Genomic DNA, 17,217 nt, shown 5'->3' on the forward strand with positions numbered 1-17,217 from the left:
TACCGATTAAGGCATCAATTTCAATGGTTTTCTATGGTTTATTACACAATGCACCAAATTATTATATTTTCTTTAAAAAAAAAAAGTGCTACACACGCATTTTGTAATAACTGTTGCAATATGTAATAAGTTATCACAAAATGTGGCAAAGTTTATTACAAAATGCATTCAAATATTTTATTACAAAATATGGCGATATTACATAAGGAGGTGAAAAATTATTACATATTATACTGTTATTACATATTGTGGCACTACATGGACATACATGCTTAAAACAAAAAACAATATCACAGAACCAAAGAATTATCGTGATGAATCAATGAATCTAAAATTGAAAGTTAAACCCTGAAAAGTTTATGCAATTCTTCATGTGAATTTCATTTTTTTGAGCTGCTAATGTTAGCCTTTTGCCAGTACAGAACCAAAAATCTGCTGATGCACTAAAATATCATTTCAGTGATCAGTCTTATAAACCCATAACTCAGTGCATCTCTAATTGAAATGGCATGTGCGTCATTAACATTAAAAGTGTTCATTCAGGTACAAACATGTTCAGTTTAGAGTTAGAGCATTGACGTTCTCTGCACACATACTGAAAATCAGTAGAGTTTTGCAGTTAAAACTAATGCACAAAGTCAAACTATTATCAGTCTTTGTTAAATCAAACTGCTGTTTAATTCATGATTATCACATGAGTGCTGCTGCTGCTGCTGCTGCGAGCCCAGTCTTAGATCTCAGAGCTGCATTGAACTGTCTGGTACAGAAGCGCTGTTTGTCTGCGACTCTCTGTGTCTGTCTCTGTCTATTTCCTATGTGGAGAAATGGAGGAAACTCTCCTGCCTCTACACTGTAGATCAGGTTCAGCTGAAAACACATCAAACACCACATGGTTGTTTTGAAGTGTGTGATAATAGTCTTTTTAAGATGATGCTGGTTGGTTTTTGTTTCCAAGTCTCCCTCTGCTGTGAATTGAGCCACAGCTGCTGCCTTTGTTCTGGCTCGGATTCAGGGACATTTAGTCCGCTGACATGTCTCTGACTGGGCCCATACAAGACGGTCCAGTTGGTGCAGTTTATGGGTCAGCTGGTGTTTAATAAACAGAGCTGTTGTGTCTGAAAAGATGAGAAAACAGATCATTTTTGTCAACATTTAAAGGGGAAGGGTAAACAAAGTATTAATATTCTGTAACCACAACAAACCAAAAATATGGTGTTTCAGCATTTTTTTTATAATGGTGTATTTTCTTTTATTGATTGATAATCCATGTATTCTCTGCACGGTTCAATTTATTTATTTATTTTTTATAATCTTTTTTTAGTAGGACACATTTTCAGTATACATATCCTCTCAGTACAGGAATAAGCACCCCCAGTTTTCCAAAACCCAACTAACAACAAAAACTTCAACTGAAAAAACAACCACACACACACACACACACACACACACACACACACACACTGGTCCACATTCACTTCATTAGGAGTATTATAGCTATTCTGTTGTGTTTTTTATAGATGTTTTATCAAAGTAAGAGAGGAAAGATTTCCATGTAATGTGAAACTTCTCAGTTCATCCTCTGAGAGAAAATGTTATCTTTTCCAGTTTCAAGAAAGACATTACGTCAGTTATCTAGGCGTGTTCTGCTGGAGGTGTAGGCGACTTCCAATGTAGGAGGATACATCTACGGGCCATCAAAGAAGCAAATGTTAACACATTTAGTTTCTGTGTGGTGAACTTAGGGGGACTTCAAAGATGGCAATAATTGGGCAAGGTGTTATATCATTATCTATAACTGTAGACGTAATCTTAAAAAAAATTCCTCCAGAAACCTGACAACCTTCAGCAGGACCAAAAGGTATGGGCAAGGTGCGATGGGACAGAGGCACATCTATTACATGCTTCATTAGTACCAGGAAAATATTTTGCCAATTTACCTTTGCATAAGTGCATCCTATGTAGAGTTGAAATTATTTTGAAATATAAATTTTTCTTTATCTTCCTCAGTTCGGTTTGTTTAGTTTCATCAAGCACTTCCGGAGTGTTGTTTTTAATATTTTGAGTGTTTGCTAGTTTTTCAGTGTGAGGAAAGACTTTAGAAGCTGAAAATGGGGGATGAAGGAATGTTTGGCATCGAGTATGATTTACAAAGCTTTTGTTTATTAAAGGTCTCTTATTGTGCAAAACTGTTGTATTCTTGTACATCCATTAACATGTGGAGGAATGAAAACAAACTTCAATTGTATTTCACGTGTGTATTTAATTTTGACTGACACAAATTTTGTTTTTGAGATTAAAAAAGAGCTCAAAGCAAAAATAAATAGGTTCTTGGTTATTTTTTGTTTTCAATTTATGTACTGCCTAAGTAGTTTTGGACAATGTGAGTCATAAAATACACTGTTTAATAATCAGAATCAGAATAATTTATTAATCCCAAAGGGGGAAATTATTGGGTGTTACAGTTGCTCCAATCAAGTATAATAAAAAGTAGCAGGAAATAAATTATCAATACAACAGAAAATAAAAAATATACATATATATATATATATATATATATATAGATATATATATATAGATATGTGTGTGTGTGTGTGTGTGTAAAGCTCTAAATATACAAACATATATTCATATATAATGATGTCATTTGTAAAGTCCTAATATTGTTTGTTGTATTGTGCAAAATATGCCAATAAGGTAAGCAAATTCATAGATTTCATAAAAACAATATAAGTTTAGCCACTGAAACACCATAAAACAAGAAAAGTTGCTCCCATTTAAGCACATTAAACAGTAAATGTAACATAAACACAATAATCCCCGGATGGGATCTTCTGCAGACCTTTGTTTCAGGTTGTTACTGGTTAAATCTTGCTCAGTATTGGCTGGAATTTCTTCTTAGGACAAAGCTGATAAAAACTTCTACGAATAGGGCTAGTTTTTTGAAGAAAAACATGCTTGACTGTTATTTTTACTTCCTTAAAATGCATTTTTTGCAGTGTAACAATACGTGCATACTCCATGTGTACATAGAGTCACATTTGTTCTGTGATTGATTGATTCATTAACTGATTGATTGACTGATTTCTACCTGTTGTTGCAGCTCTACGATAAGATCAACACCAAGTCGTCCCCACAGATCAGAAACCCGCCCAGTGATGCTGTGCAGAGAGCCAAAGAGGTGAATAAACACACAAACACATACATCTTCACTCTAAGATTCACATGTGCGTTAGTGTGTGTGTGTGTGTGTGTGTGTGCATGCGTGCGTGTGTGTGTGTGTGCGTGTGTGCCTGCTTTTGTGTGTGTGAGAGTAATGCTGACAATTAATAAGGTGTAAAGTCTGGTTCTTTTTGAATGACTTTCCACTAACAGCTCTGTCACTGCTCAGACTGTTTTCCTCTTTCATTACTAAAGCGCTAACGTCTCACTGCTGTGGTTCAGGCTCTTCTGCTCTGTCTCTTCACGTCTGTCTCGGAGTGTGTCCAACTATTAACTCTTAAGGGATTTCTTTAGAAACACGCGTGCAGATTTTGGTTCCAGATAAATGCAAACGGAAAATGAATACTGCATAAATAAATCATAACACAAGATAAGGGAAAGGAAGAAAAATATATGTTGAGTAGTAAATCTGTCTCACACTGGCGTGAGATGTTCTTGAGCTGTCACTACAGACACTCATCTATGTGAAGGGGGTGTTTAAAATGTCATATACACCTTTTCATTTAGCTTAACCCCAGGAAAAATGTCATTTTCCAGTATCAGACTCAATGAAAGTAAAATCAGCTTTGTCAGTTTCTGATCAACCATAGTGAAGGAGTAAGGAGGAACTTTTTTTTTTAATAGTGAGAGACAATGCAGGAGGACTGAAACTGGGCAGATGTAAAGTGGTTTCAGAGACCCACATGGTGTGTTAGCATCACAGACATTAGATGAGGTAAACTACAGTGGAATTTACCTCGTCTAATCAGAGAATAGGTGGCTCATGTTGCTTTTGTGGAGAGTTAATGAGAGAACTTCAATCAGTCAAAGTCAATCAGTATACGCACCAGATACTTCAGGTAAAAGGCAGTTCATGCACAGGGCAATTCACAGTGCTTTACAAAAATGGAAAAGAGACTAGTTAAAAGCAGAATTACAATTAAAACATTCATTCGTTCATTATCTGAACCCGCTTTAGGGTCACAGGGGTCACTGGAGCCTATCTCAGTTACTTATGGGCAAAGGGGGGGTACACCCTGGACATTTTGCCAGTTCATCACAGGGCTGACATATAGAGACAAACAATCACTCTCACATTCACACATTTGGGCAATTTAGATTAACTGATTAACCTATCAGTGCATGTCTTTGGGTGGTGGGGGGAAGCCAGAGTACCCAGAGAGAACCCACACAGACACAGGAAGAACATGCAAACTCCACACAGAAAGGTCCCACCCCCATCGACTGGTGTTGAAATCAAACCCAGGACCTTCTTGCTGTGAGGCACAAGTGCTATCCACTGCACCACCATGTCGCCCCCACAATTAAAACATAATCAATAAAACATTACTATAAATTAATTAAAATAAAGTAAAAAGATAAGAGTGCAGATAGAACCCTTTCAGTTGTTCTATGCACAGTTGAACACAGCCGTTTTCAGCCTGAACTTAAACATTATCAGAGTAGAGGCCTGTTCCAGAGTTTAACTGCATGGAACTGAAGCACAGCTTCATCAAGTTTAGTCCTGACTCTGGGCACCAGCAAAAGACCAGTTCCTGAGGTTCTTAGGGTCCATGATGGTTCACATGGGACCAACGTGTCAGAGATGTACTCTGGTCCTAGACCATGGAGAGAATTTTACACCAGCAGAGCTGTTTTAAAGTCTATTCTCTGGGTGACGCTGAAGCCAGTGCAGAGACCTGAGCACTGGACTAATATGGTCCTACTTCCTGGTTTTAGTCAGAACCCAAGCAGGAACATTCTGAATGTACTGCAACTGTCTTACAGCTTGTTTCGAGTCCAGTGGACTAAAAAAAAATGCACTAAATTCTTTGTGTCATGTCTCTGTCTGATGTAGCTGTGATGTGTAGTCCAGGTTTTAATCCCTTGGAAAACCAATGTAGAAGGCATCAGAACTAACAGAGATCTAAATGGAGCCCTGTTTTTATGCTTTTTGTGTATTTATTACCTGTTCTAGTGTAATTTTCCATCCATCCATTCATTCATGGTAATAATAATAATCATCACAGAACCTCCAGAGTCCTCCAGAAAGCTTTTGAATCCCTGGTATTCACCTTCATGATATCACCATCAGCTTTTAGCCTGAGCTTAAAAGCTCCTGTCCAGCCAAATGCCTTGGCAGTGACACAAATGCACTCTCACCAATAAAAGTCATTGTTTATATTTGATATAGTTGATCAGTGTATTGCAAAAACACCACAACAGCTGAAGCAGCAAAGCTTGCAAAAACAAAATTTGTGTCACTGCCAAAGGTTTTAACACTATTAATCACACACTGACACTACCAGTCAAAAGTTTGGACACACCTTCTCATTTAATTGACATGAGATGGACCGCAGATGGCCAACAAGTGCTGAGCATCACTGGGAACTTCTTCAAGACTGTTGGAAAACATTTCAGGTGACTGCCTCATGAAGCTCATCAAGAGAATGCCAAGAATGTGCAAAGCAGTAATCAAAGCAAAGAGAGGCTATTTTGAAGAATCTAAAATATAATCTACAATCTAAATAGTCATGAAAATAAAGAAAAACCAGGTGTGTCCAAACCTTTGAGTGGTAGTGTGTATATTTGGTGAAAAACCACAGCACAGAACCAACATGTGTACTCTACAAACTACAGCAGGACTGGGTGACAAGGCCAAAGAAGTGAATCTTAATTGGGATTTTTTTTTTCTGTTTGTTTTTTTTCTCCATCATCTTGGAAAATTTAAAATTTCAATCTTTTTTTCTGTCTTCATAGATTTAATACAACACATGATTAAAAACTAAATATAATATACAAAAAGGTTACGTTTTGCATTTTTGCTGAGCAAGAAATGTCATGAAAAATGTCATAACTTGTGATTTTCTAAGAGTGAAAAACTGTTTAATCAAATGATCCTGTTATATTTCCCAGCCGTACCACAAACCATGTATCTACTATTCTCAGTTCTCACTGACTATTGGCTTGTGTAAAATGCTCATCAATTAATTCAGAAACACACAACAGCTCCATCTTATAGTTTCTGGACATGAATCTGCAGTAAGAAAACCAGTCTTCTCTTGTTTATTGTTGTTTAATGTTATCTCCAAACAGTGAACATTTACATTATAATTATGCTAAATATTCACTTAGGAGTGTCCGGGGCAGGTAGCTCCAGGGGTTCTGTGTTTCTTTCTTTAATTTACAGCTCCAGAGAAATTACACAGACTGAATTATGCAGCTGTTTACAGTATATTATGTTTTGCAGTCTCAGTCGGCTTCCCTCAAACTGCAGTGACCTCTTCAGGTTCCTGTGTTTATGACTTAGAGTCGCTGTCAGAGCGCTGCACCACAGGCCTGTTTACTCTGAGCTGTTTTAATAAAGATCTCTGGTTTCTCTGTTTGACCTTTCTCATTAGAGATGCTACTGGATCTCGCAGACACACACACATCCCAACAGGGCATTTGTGGGCTATTAGTGTGGGTTTTCCTGCTAACAGACACTTGCAGTGTGGTCTCCAGGGTTTAACTGTGATGGATTCACATACACACACTCTTTAGGCTGATGTGTATACCTCTCAGTGTACCAACACTTGAACAGGATGCAGACTGCAACTGCTTAACAAGGAGTGTGAAAGCAGAGGGAGTGTGTTTGCTAAAACGCAGATCACTGATGTGCATTGTGAGTGTATTTGCGTGCGGGCGGGTACGCAACATGTTGCCATGTTTACATTGTGTGCTTTGTTGAGGGAGCAATTAAAAAGTCTGAACAGTAAAGGAGTGGGTGAGGGCTGGCGTCTCGAGTCCCAGGGCTGTTAAGACAGGGAAAGCCTTTTAGGAGAGCCCAGCGCTGTTTTATGTGGCTGTGGTTCATGTCAAAGGGACCTGGTTAATTAACACAGCTCTGGAACACTGTGTCCAAGAAGTCTGCTTATAGAGCCTGTCTTGGGATTTCTACTTAAATCAGCCTACATGGAGCTAGAGTTACAGATGGAACCACAGCAGATGCAACAGTGACTGCATGGGCTCAAAAGCTGCAGAGTTTCTTTGCTTTTTACTGGTTTGATGGATGTTTCTACTGAGAAAATGCCCTCTGTATTAAAACTTACTAAACTGCTCTAATAGGAAGACCAGGGCCCTGGTCCTGCTGCATATTTACTCCGATTTATAGACACAGGAATAAAGTCATTCTGTTGGCATTTTTCATCTATTACAGTAATTGTATCTGCATCAGTGTTTAGAAAAGTTCACGTCCAGGAGATGATAAAAATGTGACAAATTCTGTGAGATGTGAGAATACAGAAAATGTAATTGTTTTTTTCTGTTTGGGATGATGTTCTTTACTGCATCTGAGCCGGAGGATGTTTGTTTCTGTTCCCATTATGTTCCAAATTCAAGTTAAAGTGGCAAAAAGGAAACAAAGCAGGTAGAATTGCAACTTTTAATGTTACTCACTCCTGTGACAGCTTTTTCTTTCTTCAACCCTCAAAGACTTAAACAAATTAACTGACCAACCTAAAAGGTTTAATAACTTTTGAGCCACTAATCCTATCAATACATGCAGTTTGTAATAGTTTTCTCCAACACTAGAAATGACCCATTTGTACTCTAATTGTAATAAATGTGGAAATACTCTGGTTTTCTGGTATATTGATTCACCACTAAAACCCATGTAGTTTGATAAATGGTAGTGCTTGTTTTTTATAGAAAAGATATATATTCTACTGAAAAAATCACTATTACTTCAGTTTTCCCTGTTCTGAAATAATAACCTTTGAATTTACTCTGTACTTTCATTATAGAAATTCATTAAAATACCAGATTTTAACCAAAAAACACACATGATGAAGTAATTCATAACGATAAATACATTCGTAAAGGTTAGGAGTGGAGAAAAAAATCATTCGGAAGTCATAAAAAAAAACAACTCCAGGTCTTTTAGGGTTAATTTAGCTGATAAACATGATTAAATGAATTAATGCATTTGTGAATGTTAGCAGAACTCGCGTAACATAACAGTCTCCGCAAGTATAGATTCATTACAAATAAAATGATTAAAACACATTATTACTGCAACTGAAGCACGTTTATTTTATTTAAACTAGTGAAGACTTGTTAGAAACATGATTAAAGTAGGTCTCCACAAGATGCAGCGCTGAATTAAACATATCTAATAAACAATGGGTTTGTCCTGCATCGAAAACCTTTGAGGCAAGAGAAAACACACTTGATTTATAAAGCACATTTTATAAGCACAATGCATGGTGAAGTTGCACCCACAGGGCTCTGCAGATATTTGTAATAAAATGTTAGACATGAGCAAACACAATCAAGACAAATCCATTATAAAATAAAATATGAGCGCGAAACAACCAGTAAAAAATTAATAATCCATGTGAATCAAAACCATTAAAATGTTTAAGTAAAATAATAATAAAGACCAACGGTAGACTAATAAAAGATAATAAGACTGCCGGTTCAAAGCAATAACAGAAGTAAAAATAAAGCAGACGACAAAAGGAGTGTTTTCAATTTAGTTTTAAAAGACAATAGCGTCAGAGCATTAATCATATGTGTAGGATGTTCCAGCTGCTTGGAGCATAAAAGGCAGTTCCACCAGGAGTCCGGAGGAAAAACCAGATGGTCTGGTCCACATGACCTGAAGGAGTCCAGCTCACAGATGGGCAAAAGACAGCCTGAGGGCCAGAAGTGGTCCACAGAACATCTCAGTTCAGCCCTCAACATCCTCAAAGGAAATCAAAACAACTCCCACAAAGTCAGAACGAGAACACATCTCTTTCTCTTATGTTGAATTTTTTAGAGAGCGTCCATACATAATCCAGTGTGTTTTCATCAGTGACCTTTGCAGCGAGGCACATCAGACAACTGGCAAGATGGAGACTCACTTAAAAGTTGATGCCACCTTTAAGTTTGATGTAAGTTTTCTTTTCGGTGTGACCTCCGAGTACAGAAGGTTGACTTATACAGCTGCCAAAAAAAAAAAAAAATCACAGTTACTGTTTTGGAAGAATGGATCTAAGCCTTTTGTAAAGCACTCATGTTTACCAAATGCATTTATAAGAATACAAGCAGTGGTGTAGTGGTCCCTGGAGAAGTGGGTATACTCTCAATTTTTGCCTTTTTTAAAAAAGTAGTCCAGAAAAAGAACCGCATGTTTTGAATGTTTGTGTAAAGCTTAAAGAATTGATGTCGGTTTCAAGTCCATGTGTTACCGAGCAGTAATTTGACATTTTTCACCTAAACATTTTATCTCCCCAAATTTTGTTATATATAATGTTAAACTGCTCATAAGTACCTACTCAAATATGTATAATACATGCATATAAGTTACTCTGCTCACATGACAGAGACTGTTGAACACCAAATGTGTCCACATGTACCGCTTGATCGGACCCATAGTCAGACTGACTGCTGTAGAGGAAACATGTTGATTTCAGTATCAAACTCCATTTTTTTCATTTAGAGCTGTGTCCAATGGTAAAAATAACAAAGTGAGGCAAGGCAAGTTCATTTATATAGCACTATTCATACACAGGGTGACTCAAAGTGTTTTACAAAGGCATAAAAAAAAAAATCACAAGTAAAAAAAAAAAAAAAAAAAATGACATTGAAATTACATTATAATCAGAAAAAAGACATTAAAATAATCAGAGATAAAATGTCATTTTAAAATGCATTCCCAGAAGAAAAGAAAAACATTAAGTATATTAAAATTAATATTAAAATTAAGATAGAGTAAAGCAAGACATTAAAAACAAAGAAGTGCATTTAAAAGACAAGATTGAAAGGAGTTTACTCCTAAGCAAAAGAGGAAGGTTTTTAACCTGGATTTAAAAATGTTCACATTTGGGGCTGATTTCAGTTCAGTTGGTAGCTTGTTTCAGTTGTGTTTATTGTAACAGTTAAAAGCTGCTTCATCATGTTTACTTTGAACTCTGGACTGGGCAATGTGACCTGAGTCAGTCACAACAGTGCGTCTAGACTGTATCACATTGTCACTTTCTTTGACTGTAGGAGTTGTTTCTTAGCTGTTCTCATCCCATCTCCTTACTTTTGCTGCGTGTCCACTACGTGGAACCAGCTCGGCTCGACTTGGTATTCCTGGAGACCGTTTCCATTACAGGATACTACTGACTTTACAGTACCTGGACGTCATAGCGATGCGGCGCGTTACTTCTGTGTCGTCTGTTCAGAGAGTTGCTGAAAACTCGCTCATTGTGTGTTGTCTCATCTGAATTTTTACGTCGGCCACCAAAGACTGAATCTCCTCAATCGACTTTGGTGTAGTTTTGGGCTATTTACTGTCCACTTCTGCATCTGTTTTTTGTAAAACGACGGGTCACAGAGAAAACTGACCAATCAGCGGTCTGCAGTGTTATACGTCACGGTTTAGTATTGCTTAGAACCTCGGTGGAGGTGATACCAAAACATTAGTACTTGGTACCAGATTCCAGGTCCTTTATCGTAATGGAAATGCAAAAAGGCCGAGTCGAGTCGAGCCGGTACCATGTAGTGGAAACGCGGCATTTCTGACCTCATGGAGTTAGTTTCCCTCACCATGAGACACCGACAGTGACTCATTACTCCCTCTAGTGGTCACATAAATCTGACAGACCGTGGGTGTGAATCTATTCAGTGCATATCTTCACAGGTGTCTTTGGTTTGACTTCTGATACTGATACTTTCAGGTCGTTTTTTTAACCTTTGAAGTAGAAATGCTACATATCGTCCCAACAGAATACAAAAACTAGCATATTATTTAGTGCTTTAGTAAAATGATCCATGGGCCTGTTGTGTTGCAGCCTGTGTTTAACCACCTGACTGGTTTACACAGCTCTGCGGGGAATAGAGGTTTAATTTTTTGTTTTTCCTGGTTCATATTTCAAAAAGACAGATTCTGAGACGCTTGACAAATACCGGCCTCGGTCTGCTTCACGACAGTCCCTGCTGCAGATTACTCATCGTTTTTTAATCTCCGTTGTGTGTTAAGGGACTCCTCCCTCCTCCTCTTCCTTCTGTCTCTCCTGATTGAATCTGAGATGCTTTGAACCAATCAAACCGCTGATAAAGTGCTTGGAACTTTTCTCTGGCTGCACTAATATACTTTCTTCTGGAGGGAACTTAACCTGCATTGGCTGTAGATACTAATCTCACAAAACTTCCTAATACTCAACCCATTTTTAATTGAGGAGCGCCGGGGTCTTTCCCCCCCCTCCGACCTCTATCATCACTGACCTTTAAACTTTCACCTGTAGTGGAGTCGACAGCCTGTATAACCATTGTTCCTGTGTCTCCCTCCACTTAAGAGTTCCTCCCGAGACGAAGCAAGTGGCGCTTTGAAACATCTGGAATATGTAAGACCTCATCACACTCCTGCTATGTTTACAGTGCTGTATAGGATTTGTCGGCGTGGCTTTAAAGGGTTTTAGAAGCGGAGATTTTTGACCGAGGGAAGGTAAAAATCAGGATCTATGAAGGTTATTGCTGTTTAACTGCTGTATGTGTCTCTGTTCGTGTATTTTCTGGAGTGGAATTTGAATGAGTAAATTAATCCGACGTACAGCTCTGGAATAAATTAAGACATGAAGGTATTAAACTACAAAATGACTCTCAATGTCTCTGCAGTTCCAAATTAGAACATTGTCATTTAGTGCATTTGTTCACAGAAACTGTTGATGAACATAGTAAATGCAGTGTTTGGCCTCAAATAAGAAAACAACAAACACTTTTGGAAAAAACATAATGACGAACCATTATAAAGGAACGCAACACAGTATTAAATGGGAAAACATTTGTTCCAAAAAGTCTAAAAAGATTATTCCTGACTGTGTTCTGTCTGGTGTTCAAATATATTTCAGCTCTAAATGTATTGGTACTAATTAGTTGAAATTCTGAATCTGTTTCATTTGTTATTTTTACTGTATTCATTTATTCTTTTGTTCAATTGTTTGTTTTCCTCATGATATGTTGCCATGTCAGTTTTCTCAGGTGAAAGTTCCCCAGAATTAATAAAGTAACCAGCAACAAGACACTAAATTATATGGGAAAACAGGACTTGATTGACTGAAAAGGCATAGGTTGAAACTATAGATCAGGGGTGTCAAACTCATTTTCTTCCGGGGCCACATTCAGCCCAATTTAATCTGAAGTGAGCCGAACCAGTAAAATAACAGCATAATAGCCAATAAATAATGACAACTCTGAATTGTTTTGTTGCAAAAAATAACATTCAATTATGCCAATATTTACATTTACAGGGTGGGGAAGCAAAATTTACAGTGAACATTTAGTTGTTTTTTTCTCAGCAGGCACTACGTCAATTGTTTTGAAACCAAACATATATTGATGTCATAATCATACCTAACACTATTATCCATACCTTTTCAGAAACTTTTGCCCATATGAGTAATCAGGAAAGCAAACGTCAAAGGGTGTGTGATTTGCTGAATGCACTCGTCACACCAAAGGAGATTTCAAAAATAGTTGGAGTGTCCATAAAGACTGTTTATAATGTAAAGAAGAGAATGACTATGAGCAAAACTATTACGAGAAAGTCTGGAAGATACTATTAAAGAAGAATGGGAGAAGTTGTCACCCGAATATTTGAGGAACACTTGCGCAAGTTTCAAGAAAACGTGTGAAGGCAGTTATTGAGAAAGAAGGAGGACACATAGAATAAAAACATTTTCTATTATGTAAATTTTCTTGTGGCAAATAAATTCTCATGACTTTCAATAAACTAATTGGTCATACACTGTCTTTCAATCCCTGCCTCAAAATATTGTAAATTTTGCTTCCCCACGCTGTATAAACCATCCAAACAAAAAGGATGTGAATTACCTGAAAAAAAAAAAAGAAATTTGTTAAGAAATATAAGTACAATCTTATCCATATTATGCCTAGACTTATCATTTATACATGTGCATTACAGATCAGATCTACAAAGGCACAAAACATTTAGTAACAGGCAGAATATTGTTAAAATTACCCTTAATTTTCTATAGATATTTCAGGTTGTTCATATTTGTTCAGGTTATTCACATTTTAATTGTTAAAGGGTACTCTGTTAACGTAAGTATTTTAATAATTTCATGTCTTTTGCACTAAATCAAAGAGAAAAAAATGGTGTTGTCATTATTTATAGGTTATTACGATATTATTTTTGAGTTTGATGCCCTAACTTGCACTTGCAAATTCATCCTGTGGGCCAGATTGGAACCTTTGGCGGGCCGGTTTTGGCCCCCAGGCCACATGTTTGACACCATAGATTATTACACCAACCCTTTGTTTATATGAAAACAAGCAGCTCTTATGGTTAAAACATTATATCATTGTCATTATACCATTGTGTGTGTGTGTTATTTGTTCTGTGTTAAATATGTAAATTAATATAATGTTTAATGAGAACTTGTGAAATTCTGGGTGGATTTTGACAAAATGTAACCAACTGCTGATACAATTGTGTTTTTTTTTTTTTTTTTTGCTTTCAGGTTATTCTTTAAACGAACACAAATCCAACAAATATGATTATTACAAAATGGGCTGCCACCATTTGGTGAACATCATCTTATATACTGATAAACTGTTGGCAGTCAACACAGTATAAGTAAATATGAAAATTTTAAAGGGGTCATATTTTGCTAAACCCACTTGTATTAGTCTTTGGTACATTTATTTGTGTATTTGGACCTTAATAGTTCATAAAGTTTGAATTTGAACCCTCCAGGTGCTGTAAAACTGTCTTCATGTTCATTCCGGCAAAAATCGAGTAGATTTCACCAACCCTTTTTAATTTCTGCTAAATTTGTTATGTTTTATAACTAGTTACGTCACAACATTTGCACATATAAGGTCGGTTGTATTAACGAACAAGTGGCTGAATGGGACAGAGCAGCACAGCCAACAACCTGGAGGGGGCGGGGTGTGAAGTGACTCATTTGCATTTAAAGGGCCAGTGCTCAAAACGACCTTTCTGGTGTCATTACTCAGAAATAGGGTTGAAGATGGACCTGTGGAGTTTAGTTAATGAAGAATTCAGACCCAAGCATAGCATTTACAGTTTATGTAGACCACAGGGAAATGTTTGAAAATGCATAATTAAAAAAGCAAAATATCACTTGTGGAGAATGCAGAAATTAATATTTAGTGGAAAAATCCTTGTTTTCAGTCGTAGATTTCATGCGTCTTGGCATCTTTTGTGTCTCTCCTGTATCTGTATCCATATTATCTTGGCCTTGTATCCTCTCGGATCACATTCCAGATGTTTTCAATGAGGTGTTTTCTTAATGTTTTCGGACCTGTACTGTGTGTGTCTTAGTTGAAGTTTATTTGCATATGGTTTGGATTAGGGATGTAACGATTACTGGTATAACGATAAACCGTGGTAAAATTCCCGATGGTTAGTATTACTGTTTAAATTCTAATTATCACAATAACCGTGTTTGATTACCGCACTTTTCTGGAGAAAACGCCTATGTAAAGATCTGCTTTTATGTCAAATATTTGAGTATAGTTTTAATGTATTACAATTTTAATTTTCTATACCTAATATTCGGAACTAATAATCACTTTTAAAGTCTTTGAAAAGGTTTGTTAAGCATCTTTGTGTTATTTATGCAATAAATTATATACATTTTTCAAATCAGATTGTATATATTTTTTCTGATTTCTGGCCCTTTATGTTTATATAGAAGGTTAAAGTGAACTTTAAAAGAGAAAGAGAGAGAGACCTGGTCCAAGCGCACAGAGAGAGAGAGAGAGAGACTATCTGTCTATGAAAAAGAAACTAAAACAACTCAAACTTGATATGGAAAATGGTCAAACAATGGCCAGAAGGTGCCATCTTTAATGCACATTTGTGTGTTTGATGTTTACATGTTAATATTTGAATGTTTCTGCCAACAGAGAGTACATTTTGCCTATTATTTTATTTACTTTTTCCAAAATACAACTTGTTACAATATGTCAGCGTGTGTATAAGTACTTTTTGACCATTTGAGCACATTTCAACAATACCGCGATAATAATGATAACCGTGATAATTTTGGTCATAATAACCATGATATGAAATTTTCATTCGTTACATCCCTAGTTTGGATGCAGTTGTTCCAGTTAATAGAGATACCTTTAAAACACACACACACCATTCTGATGGACTTGGATAAGAGAGTCTACACTCACTTCTGAGAGGCCTCACCTCTACAACGCCACATTCACCAGTCAGGCGCAACATAACTGGAGCTGACATCAAACCAAGTCATGTCAAAAAGGCAGGAGGAGGGGCCACAGCTTGACCAGATTCCTTAAGTTGCTGAGTGGCGTCTGGTGTTGGTGTTGCATTGGCTGTAATGAAGTGGGAGGCGGGGTCAGGGAAAGTTAAGAAAGAGGGACTGTGAGGTTGTTGCATTGGTCTCCATACGCTGGCGGAGGTGCAACAGGTAGGGCTGGTGGGCTGATGTGGGTTTGGGCATAAAAGAGTAATGATCACCACCAAACCGTTGTGATGTTTTTGTTTTTTTTTTGTTTTGTCTCTGTGGGTCCTCAGGTACTGGAAGAGATCTCCTGCTACCCAGAGAACCACGAAGCAAAGGAACTCAGACGGATACTGACGCAGCCACATTTCATGGTGAGTCCCAAAAACACACATCTACTGTACGTGCACAAAGCAAAGGGGTTCTTTTACGTCTCAATGGGACTCTCAGACCGATCCACTTAACAAACATGGAGGACCACTGATGAGACAAAGCATCACTGAAGCCTCATCGACCCCTGCATTCATTAAATACGAACGTCAAAGTCCAGTTAGTTACAGAACAGAGGCTTGTTTTGCTATTAGTCAACTACACACTGAGTGGTTTAGGCCCAAAGTACATCTACAGTCAAGGAAAAAATTGTTAGACCATCAAAAGTCATCAAAAACAATGGTTATGCAATCAAGTACTAACTCCTGTGTGTATCATGTGACTAAAACAGACAGAAAAGAAAACATGGAATGCCTAAAAGCACTGTTTTTTTTAATTGATGGAAGAACTGAAGTAATTTTGGTTATTATCAAGAAAACATGGAAAATGGATAGATATCAGCTCTGAAATTAAACTTTTATGAGCTATTTTTGTTGTTCTCATTATATTTGTCCAAACAAATGTACCTTTAATTGTACCGGGCATTAAAGTGAACAAGAAACTGAAGAAAACAAGGGGTGGTCTAATAATTTTTTCCATAACTGTATATGTCTAAGGAACATAAACTGAGTAGGACTTGTACATCTATAGACTCAGGTCAGATAATCGAGCCCAAATTAAACATAGAAAAGCAGCATTTAACTGATGAGCTGCAAACAAACTTCTAGTAGAGATTAGATTTGACCTCAAACATAGATATTTTTATATCCAGGTAGAAAAATATTTCTTTTCTTGAGCTCTATAACTTCCACTTTATTCTTATTGTGCTGTTATTCTTAATTAATTTGTACTGCTATACAAGTCTGGGGACCGTATATTCTTTTAATCACTTTAAGATAGACTTCAGGAAATTCTGTTGGTTTTTTTATTATTCTTTTATTTATCCTGTATTCTCTTCTCATCATATTTTTTTTATTCTGATCTTTTATTAGTTTAACCCTTAGTTTTTATGTAAAGTACATCAAATTACCTTTGTGTATAAATTGCGCTGTATAAATAAACTTACCTTGTCTTGTCTGTAGCGTGAAATAATATAATAAAGGTCATTAATGTCTGAAAATGTAATAATATTTGCAAGTAAACTGATCAAAAATTCCAGTAATGAAATAAGTCAGTCAATAATTTTTGCTTGGGGAGGTATTACATGGGCCTTTCTGGCTTCTAACCTCTCCTGCACAAAGGTGTTTCTTGCATAATTCTTTTTTTATCTTATTATTGTTTGTGATGTGCAAATAAATAAATAAATAAATAAAGTATTAGAATTTCATGACTGATGTTATAATAATATAATAGTTTTTATATGGTGCATGATTGTTTAACAGTATAAAAAACACTA

The 17,217-nt window shown here is 36.7% G+C and overlaps 1 protein-coding gene across 17 annotated transcripts in view; it reads left to right on the forward strand.

The window, feature by feature from the left end:
- Positions 1 to 17,217, forward strand: part of caska (calcium/calmodulin-dependent serine protein kinase a) — a 198,879-nt gene that overhangs the window by 138,195 nt on the left and 43,467 nt on the right. For 9 of the 17 annotated variants that reach the window (XM_030125751.1, XM_030125757.1, XM_030125760.1 and 6 more), the window contains 2 exons: positions 3,101 to 3,178; positions 15,746 to 15,826. In XM_030125751.1, the coding sequence (XP_029981611.1) occupies positions 3,101 to 3,178; positions 15,746 to 15,826 (159 nt within the window). Of the gene's footprint in view, positions 1 to 3,100; positions 3,179 to 11,507; positions 11,556 to 15,745; positions 15,827 to 17,217 lie in introns of all 17 variants that reach the window. The other 8 variants (XM_030125752.1, XM_030125754.1, XM_030125745.1 and 5 more) reach the window with 1 other exon arrangement.

This window comes from Sphaeramia orbicularis, chromosome 21 (assembly GCF_902148855.1).
Source record: "Sphaeramia orbicularis chromosome 21, fSphaOr1.1, whole genome shotgun sequence".
NCBI classification, from domain to species: Eukaryota; Metazoa; Chordata; class Actinopteri; order Kurtiformes; family Apogonidae; genus Sphaeramia; species Sphaeramia orbicularis.